The 10,000-nt window shown below is 34.6% G+C and overlaps 1 protein-coding gene across 1 annotated transcript; it reads left to right on the forward strand.

The window, feature by feature from the left end:
* Positions 1–5,450: 5,450 nt before the first annotated feature.
* On the forward strand, positions 5,451–6,984 carry LOC143034359 (uncharacterized). Its single transcript, XM_076200315.1, has 2 exons — positions 5,451–5,977; positions 6,148–6,984. The coding sequence occupies exons 1-2, from the start codon at positions 5,873–5,875 to the stop codon at positions 6,982–6,984; spliced, it is 942 nt and encodes a 313-aa protein (XP_076056430.1). The 5' UTR covers positions 5,451–5,872.
* Positions 6,985–10,000: the final 3,016 nt, after the last annotated feature.

A 10,000-nucleotide genomic window follows, 5' to 3' on the forward strand; every position in this document is an offset into this window, starting at 1 on the left:
GGGTATGGAGGATGGGGTGAAAATGGGGAATGGGGGTGATACCCTAACTCACCCTTCTCCTTCAGTGGGGTGACTCATCCCTGATCAGCTCTCAGAAGGGGGAAAAAAGAGTTCAATGAAGCTCTTTTTTCACAGCTGAAAGATTTCCCCATTACCTGATTAGCTTCTAGGTATTGTGTATTCAGTTTCCTTGGTGCCGTGGTTCCCCCTCTGTATAGATTTTTGGGGTAAACATCATTCGGATTTAATCATGTTTTCTCGCAGACACGCTCGGGTCTTTACTGATTTTTTTTTTTTTTTTTTTTTTTTTTTTTTGGGGGGGCAACTAGCGGTTCTCAACTTAGGTTCGTGGGTAGCTAAAGGAGTCCATAGACCAAAAACTAGTAATAACTAGTGAATTTATTGCGATTTTAATCAGTGTTAAAATGGTCTCCATGGGGATAAACAAGAACAGCAGTACATAAGTATGGGGTACGTGAAGAAAGACAGACGGGTCGAGAACTCATCCCCTTCCTAGTGGTTGGTACCAAAATTACTGGCTTTAGTTCTGCAATATGTCAGTATGATGATTCATTAGCAGACATATTTGCGACGTAGCAGAGATACAGCGTTTCAGACACCATCTATCAGGAGGTAAGGATAACAAGGCTGGTTAGACTTTGAAATGTGAAAGTATCTTTGCAAAAAAAAAAGAAAAAAGTCCTGCAGTACTTCAGTATGATGGTTATCAGACATTTGCATCATGAAGCAAAAGTGCAGCAATTTAGACGCCATCTTTTAGGAGACAAATATAACAAGCCTGTTGTTGAACACTAGAAACTGTAACCATTGTTGCAAACACCACTCAAAAGTGAATCAGGGTTCTATCAAAATTATGCAGACATAACTTGCGTTGTTGTTACGTTGGTATAACTTTCTTTATATATATATATATACATATATATATATATATATATATATATGTATATATATATATATATACTTAAAACCCATTCTCGGAGAAATAATATCAGAAGTACAGGAGATCCGTATATTTCCACTACTCTGCCGAAAAGGACTACAGAGAGTAGTCGAAATATACGGGTCCCTTGTACTTCTGATATAATTTCTCCGATAGTGGGTTTTAAGTGTATATTTACAAATGTGTTATAACATTACAGTTTCCCATATATATATATATATATATATAGATATATATATAATATATATATATATATATATATAAAACAAATTGTATTTAAAAAATCCTCACTTTCTAAAATAAGCAAATTGTGACACTTTGTCCATAGAGTGGTCAAAGTTATTTTGCCCGATCATTGGTTATTTTCAATCTTGTAGACGAGAAGATATAAAAAAAAAAAAAGAGTGAAAGAACATTTTCGTTTGTCCCTCATTTTGTAAATATATTATAAAGACCAAAGGCTGAGCACCCTCTCAAGCGAGGACCGAAGTAACCTGTGGCTTGTATTAAAAAAATATATATGAAAAAATATGTATGTCAAAATAAATTGTATACCGAAAAAAATGAAAGATATAGTAATCTAGTTCTCATATATTATGGAGCATTTTGAATTATTCTTAGTATTATTTTATATATTCTGTTGTCACCAACGCCACCCGATTCCATTCAGACAAAAGGTCTGACTCTCAGCTAAATGAGATAATGAATTTGATTCTCAACAAAATAGATGAAGCATGTCATTCTGATTTGAATAAAATCGCCTGGCAGCATAAGAATATATGAGAACAATTGCTGTAGTGTTTGTATAAATAAGAAAATATATCGTTACAGCCAGTAATTGATATTGAATTCATCATCAGCTAACACAAGATTTAGACGTACACCATCAGCCTCAGGTCTTATTTTTAGCTGAATAAAATGTTCTGTAACTAGGAGGAAAAACATTCGTAGAAATATTCGTAAAAAAAAAAGGTCCTCCAATTCTGTAGATAGAATAATATGTAGTTGTAGAGAGCGCTGTAATCATGCACAGCGACTGTCGTCGAGCTGGTTTTGTCCTCGTCCACCATGTGAAAGGGTTGGCCCAGCGACTCACGCGTTGCACTGCTGCATTTGGGTCGAGTCATCGGTTTTTCTTGAATGATCCACGCTGCAGAAAGTGACGAAAGGGTTGTCAATAATTCATACAGGAGATGGCCGTCCGTTGAAATGAACCATGTCGTTGCATCTATTGGAGTGGAAATCAGTCCTACCAACTGAATTTCCGCCCTGATAACAAGGAATACCAACTGGGTGCGAAGAAAGGCAAATGCTTCCTTTCCTTTTTCTTTATACCATTGTCGTTAGTATTTCTTTATACGATTTTCTCTCCCATGCAATCAGAGTGTGTTTTCTCCGAAAAAAAATATCCCCTTTGGCTGTTTTGTCTTCTATCTTACCATAATGAAGGATCTAGTCTTACTTCCATTATTACAAGTCACTGCCACTTGTCCGAGCTTACAGAAGCAACAATTTGCCCAGTGCTGATCTCAATCTTGTTCTAGCCAAAGCGTGACAGCCCAGGAGGTGGACGAAGTGACAGATTTAGTGGATGGATGAGCGGATGATAGAAAGGCGCGTTGGACAATGAGGGAATGATTGGAATGTGTGCTGAATGGATGTGTCAGTGGATGGAATTATGAGATGATGATGATGATGGTGGTGTTCTCGAGGAAGCTCTGGAGAAAGACTGGCGCTTTGCTCTGCAAAATCGATGCGATTTTGTTCAAAGTAATTTTGTTGTTATCATCAGATCAGATTTTTTTGGTAAAGAAGATATCTGAGAAAACCTTAGGAAAAGGTAAGGATGTTTTTGGGCCCTTATGGGTTTGGAAAAAGATTATGACGAGGTAGACAGAAAGGCACTGTGGGAAAGTTTGCAGATATATGGGATTGGGAGAAAACTGTTAAGGGCGGCCAAAAGTTTTTACGAGAGTAGAGGAACCTGTGTTAGAATGGAAAATGGAGAGAATGGTTTGAGCCAAAGATGGGACAGCGTCAGGGATGCGTCTTGTCGCCATGGCTGTTCAATGTGTACATGGATGGGTTGGTGCAGGAGGTAAAGGCGAGGGTGATAGGCAGGGGCCTGGAGATAGTTAAAGAAAACGGAGAAAAGTGCGAGGTGAGCCAGTTGTCGTTTGCTGACGACACTGCGCTTGTGACAGGGACAGAGAAGGGATTAAGGGAGTTAGTGACGGAATTTTGGAAGGTATGTGATATGAAAAAGATGAAGGTAAAGTCAAGGTGATGACATGTACAAGGGGATGGGATGGCAGTGAGTTGGAAGTAAGTCTAAAAGGAGAGGATGAAATGGATATCTTTAGGTATTTGGGGTCGCATGTGGCAGGAAAGGGAGGAGTAGAGGTGGAGGTAAATTGTAGATTGAGAGAAGCAAGTACATGCCTTGAGGGGTTAAAATGTGTTATGAGAAATAGGCAAAGAGGAGATTGTATGAATGGTTCATTGTACCGATGACATTGTATGGGGTAGAGACTTGGAATTTGAGAGAGGCGGAGAGGAAAGATTGAATATGTTTGAAATAAAACGCCTGAGAAGTATGGTAGTGGTTACAAGGGTGGGTAGAGTGAGAAACGAGGAGGTAAAGAGGAGAGTGGGAGTAGAAAAGGAGATGACAGAGAAGGAGGATGAAGATTATTGAGATGTTTTGGACGCATGGAAAGAATGAGTGATAAAAGATTAGTAAAAGGGGTGTGGAAGGCAGAGGTGGAAGGAGTGAACATATGTATATATACATACATATACATATGTGTGTGTATGTGTATTTATGTGTGTATTTGTATGCCTGTACATATAGATAGATAGACAGGTGGTTTTACATGACATGCGCCTCCAACATAAGTATGTCATCCTTATTAGGTTTACGAGAGTCATCCTAGACATCGTGAGAGGAGCTCGTCACACAGTGCCAATAACTCTTCTCTATCTGGCACCAAAGTGCCATACTTAGTCAGACCAGTGCCATCCTTCTCCATTGAATGTGCCTTATCTCTCTTCTCTGTTTGAGCTTCGGCCAATGGATAAGTGTTATACGTAGTTATTGCACATGTTCTGTCCTCATCCAAATCACTTTTATCACCAAACTTTATTTTCCTTTGCTGACAACTTTTGTATGTAGATATGCCGTCTGTATGTGGATATGCCGTCTTTTGTGTGTGGATATGCAACTTTTGTATATGGATATACATTTTTGTATATGGATATATTTTTGTATGTGGATATACAACTTTTGTATGTGGATATACCGTCTACGATTGGTCGTTATTTGTTCTTTCTTCTGATCGAGGTTGTTCACGAGGATAAAAGGGGTGGTGAATTACAAGACATAGCAGTCCATGCCCTTTTTTCACAAAGTATATAGAGAGGAAGGCTAAGTTTATTAAGCAGTTCAATGTTATACTTATTCTGGTTTAACCCAGGCAATTTTAGTTATACAAGAAAGAGTCTGCACCCTCTCTTCTTTGCTCTCTCCTAGGTGGAAGGGGTAAGGGAGGAGAGGAGGAAGAGAGAGAAAAGGGAGGAGAGGAGGAGGAAAAAGAGAAGAAAGAGAGGAAGAAGGGAGGAGAGGAGGAGGAAAGAGAGAAGGAAGAGAGTAAGAAGGGAGGAGGAGGAATGGAGGAGAGGAGGCTGAGAGGAGGGTCCGAGTCTTGACTTCGAGAGGAGGAGAGGAGGAAGAAAGAGAGAAGGGAGAGAGAAGGTTGAGAAGAGGAAGGGAGGAGAGCAGGAAAGGAGGAGAAGTAAGAGAGGAGGAAGGGAGGAGAGGAGACTGAGAGGAGAGTCTGAGATTTGACTTTGGGCCGACCCACAAAATGCAGCTGAGAAGACAAAATCGAGGAGTTTAAGATATGATTAAACACAAATGAAGTGGCGGCGAGAGAACGAGAAGCGGCCAAGAAGAAGAACCAGAAAGGGAAAGAGAGGCGGGGAGGATCGTATGAGGAAAATAAAAAAGAAAGATAAATTGAGAATAATGGAGATGTTATGATAAATTTTCAGTTGGGAGCAATCAGGAGTTTTGTGAGTAAAATTAGGTTTATATCTTGTTGGTCTGCAAATGATTATTATTATTGTTATTGTTGTTATCATCATTACTATTATTATTATTATTATTATTATTATTATTATTATTATTATTATTATTATTATTATTATTATTATTATTATTATTATTATTATTATTATTATTATTATTATTATTATTATTGTTATTATTATTGTTGTTGTTGTTGTTGTTGTTGTTGTTGTTGTTGTTGTTGTTGTTGTTGTTGTTGTTGTTGTTGTTGTTGTTGTTGTTGTTATCATTATTATTATTATTATTATTATTATTATTATTATTATTATTATTATCATTATTATTATTATTATTATTATTATTATTATTATTATTATTATTATTATTATCATTATTATTATTATTATTGTTATTATTATTATTAGGGATGTGACGTTGTCCATATTGCATATATGCACTTATGCGGCATATTTTTCAAGAGCATATTATATGCACCTGTGCATATATGCTAACCAACAAAAAAGCATATATTCATTAAAACGACATAAAATATGCACATGTGCATATATGACACCTGATGAATATTCACATGTTGGACACTGTTGAAACTTGAACATATTTAAAACTAACAGGATGCTGTAGGATTTTTAAGTCATGGCTAAATGATTTACATGTACAAATTTAGGTTATTTTAAAACAATGAAATTGTCTTTAAATTTTTATGGTTTGTTATTGGAACACAGGAAACAGGATGTCGATTGTTAGATTAGCTTAGTCACTTCTTTTACGGCTTAGGTGTTGGTAGGTACACTAAGTAGTACTACAGTGTGATCTGTGCAACAATGCCAAAGGAAAAACCTAACAACACCGTTCTTAAGTTTGTTGAGGAGCATGAAGACTTTGAAATAGAAGATGGAGTTTTGTTTTGCATATATTGTAAAAAGCAGGTATGTTGCGTAATTGAATCTTGCTATATTCTACTTAAACTTCCAACGTGATGTCAGGTATAGATAGAATGCTTGAATATAATATAAAAACTTCAAAATTTTGTTAAATATTTCAACATAAATATTGGTTCACTAGTAAGCTATTCTAACTGGTCATTCGATTTTTTTAGGTATCAAGTTCGAGAACATTTCTCATTAAGCAACATCTGAAAACTGCGGGACATATTGCTAAGAAAAAATTGCAGCAGTCAAGAGAGTCTCAACTTGAAGATCCGAGTCTAATCACAACAGATGCAAGTCAAAGTAGTACTATGAAACACCCAAGTACCAACGAAACTACTATCTCCAACGATCAACCAAGTACCAGTAAATGCACTGGTGTCCCAGATGACCAGTTAGGCTCTACTGAATTACTTACTAACCATTCAAACCCACCTATTTCTCGCAAAAAATCCTTCAATGAAGAGTTGTGCAATATGTTCGTATCTGCAGATATTCCTTTGCACAAGTTAAACAATCCAATTGTAAAAAAGTTTCTTGCTAAACACTCCGGTAATGTGATACCAGACCAAACTACAATGAGAAAATATTATTTGTCGGAAATATATCGTGAAAAAATCAGTGCTTTAAGGAGAAAGGTGTCCACTCACAAGATATGGGTATCTGTGGACGAAACTACAGATGCTGAACAGCGGTACATTGCTTGCTTCGTATTCGGAATTTTAGGAGAAGAGGCTGAGCGCGACAAATGTTACTTAGCAAACATCGCCATATTAAGTTCAGTTAATCATGCGAGCATAGCAGGATTCTTCAACGATTCTCTTCAGGTGTTATGGCCAAGTCAAATAAAATACGAAAAACGTACTCTTGGTGTGCACAGATGCCGCACCATACATGATAAAATCAATGAATGGGTTGCAAGTCCTTTTCCCCATAATGATTCATATAACTTGCTTAGCACATGGATTACACAGGGTGGCAGAACTGGTAAGATTCAGCTATGCTGAAGTGAACAGACTGATATCTGCCTCCAAAAGTATATTCGTTAAAGCTCCGTTGAGGGTAGAGAAATTTAAGAAACTTGCTCCAAACACGCCGCTACCTCCTACGCCAATAATAACAAGATGGGGCACATGGATCCAAGCTGTCCAATATTATGCCAAACATTTCGAAGAAATATACCAGGTCTTCATGTCCTTTGATGGCGAAGATTCTCGTAGTGTGAAAGAGTGTCAGGATCTTCTGCAGAACGTACAGTTAAAAACAGGTTTGGTCTTCATAAGTTCTACATTCTCTATAATAACTTCTACAATTGCAAAGTTGGAAACTAGGGGACTCCCTATTTCTACTGTTTTCCAACTGATGGATTCTGTGGAACAAACTTTAAAGAACACCTCCGACCAAAGCTACCACCAAAAGTTGACCAGCGTTCTAACAAAAAACAAAGGTTATGAAAGGTTAAGGAAAATCAATGCCATAATGTCCGGACAGCCCATTGAAGGACTAGAGGAGTTTATAAGTGGCCTTGCTCCATCGGATATATCTTGCTACCAATTTGCACCTTTAGTCTCATGTGATGTAGAACGAGTGTTTTCCCAGTACAAAACTATACTAGCTGACAACAGAAGGAGATTCACTTTTGAAAACCTCAAATACCACGTAATTATTAAGTGTAATCCTAATGTATAATTTTTGTAAGGTAGCAGATCTAAATAGTAGATGTTTGTTATTGAAATGCTCTTATTGAATTTCTAATCATTATATTTTCTAAATGTGTATGTTGGGAATTGTACAAATATTGAAGCTGTCCTGTTTAATTCTGTTGTATTTTGTTTTCAATGTTTTCATATTAAAAAGCAAAGCTTTATCAAGTTTATTTTATCCCATATATCGTATAAGCAAACTATACTAAAAAAATATCAGGCATATAAAATGCTAGCATATAAAATGCTAATATGCATTTCTGTTAAGCATATATGCCAGTGACGTTTTTGCATATTTTATGCAGCATATAAATTTGAAGAACAAAAATCGTCATATAATATGCTGCATATCGCAAAAGCATATATGCATCTATGCAGCATATTTTATGCTGCATATTGTCACATCCCTAATTATTATTATTATTATTATTATTATTATTATTATTATTATTATTATTATTATTATTATTATTATTATTATTATTATTATTACTTTCATTATTATTATCATTATTATTATTATTATTATTATTATTATTATTTTATTATTATTATTATTATTATTACTATTGTTGTTGTTGTTGTTATTATTATTATCATTATTATTATCATTATTATTATTATCATTATCATTATTATTATTATCATTATCATTATTATTATCATCATTATCATTATCATTATTATCATTATCATTATCATTATTATTATCATTATTATTATTATTATTATTATTATTATTATTATTATTATTATTATTATTATTATTGTTGTTATATTATTATTATCATTATTGTTATTATCATCATCGTCATCATTATCGTCATCATCATCATCATCATCATCATCATCATCATCATCATCATCTTTCTAAAAAACAATTATGCTCCATTTACTTGTTCTTCACTTTTGTTATACTGGAAAGTCACTATTTATGCCCATCCCAACCTATTCTATCTAATTTGTCCTATCTAACCTATCCTGCCTAATTTATTATACCTAACCTATTCCACCTAACCGTTGCCTGACCTACCTATGCTGCATAATTTACCTTACCTAACCTGTCCCATCTAACCTATCTTATCTAAAGTTTCCTTAGATAACTTATCCCAACTAACTGTATTATTTTGGCAAACCAAATTTGTTGCTCTGTGTTTCTGGATTGATCCCCAAAAAATTATCTACATTTCTGGATACGAAAGCTTGTACAGACTGTATTGATAGTTGTTCAAAAGATCCCGAATGACTGTGAAACCCAATATATATATATATATATATATATATATATATATATATTATATATATATATACATATATACATATATATATATATATATATATATATATATATATACATATATATATATATATATATAATATTTTTTTTTTTTTTTTTTTTTTTTTTGTAATATTTTCCCTCTCTTTCCTTCTCCCTCCCCTTTTTTTTTCAACCAGAAATGACATTCAATATCTCGCATCTCATAAACTTCCCCTTCCAATCTATTTTTCCAGGATTGCAAACACTACCAACGTCTTCACCTTTGATTAATTCCTACTTCTTTACTTCTTGTCCCCCGACTCGATTCTCGGTTCTTTTTCTTTCTCCTCTTGGCTTTCGTTTCACGCTTCTGTGACTTTTCTTCATTTTTCTACCCTGACCCTTAATCGGAAAACAAAACTTTAATTATTTTTGTTTGTCATCATCTATTTATCTTTAGGTGTGAAATATATTCCTTTTTCGATGAGGTTTAGAAATGATATAGAAATTATATATGTATATATATATATATATATATATATATATATATATATATATATATATATATATATATATATATATATATATATATATATATATGTATGTATGTCAAACACTAAATGGGACCCAGTGAACAGATATACATTTTCATCAACCACAATACACTTTAATTCTAAGCCATCAACATCGAGAGACTCGAGGAGGCCGACATGCAGAAACTGAAACGTGGTACAACCATATATATACATATATATATACATATATATATATATATATATATATATATATATATATATATATATATATATATATATATATATATATAGCCACCAACTTGAGATACAAAGGCTGTATGACCACCTTAGGGGATAGACCAACCTCTGTAAAGTGGACAACCAAATCAGAACGCTTTCACGGCACAGAACTCTTGCTCATTTATTCTGTTAACCGCCAGGTGATTTTATTCAATTGTGGGACACCCGCTGTAAGATGAAAGTTCAACCATATCTTTGCCTCACTTCTGATTCCTGTACAAACGAGAAGACTGTACATTGTCCTACA

Source organism: Oratosquilla oratoria, chromosome 2, assembly GCF_046742065.1.
Source record: "Oratosquilla oratoria isolate Oo_2021 chromosome 2, ASM4674206v1, whole genome shotgun sequence".
Classification (NCBI taxonomy): Eukaryota; Metazoa; Arthropoda; class Malacostraca; order Stomatopoda; family Squillidae; genus Oratosquilla; species Oratosquilla oratoria.

Excerpts from the sequence above, each read along its gene's own strand:
- LOC143034359 (XM_076200315.1), top strand. The coding sequence starts at position 5,873 with ATGCCAAAGGAAAAACCTAACAACACCGTTCTTAAGTTTGTTGAGGAG. Across the intron at positions 5,978-6,147 it reads GCATATATTGTAAAAAGCAG|GTATCAAGTTCGAGAACATT; the intron begins GTATGTTGCGTA and ends CGATTTTTTTAG.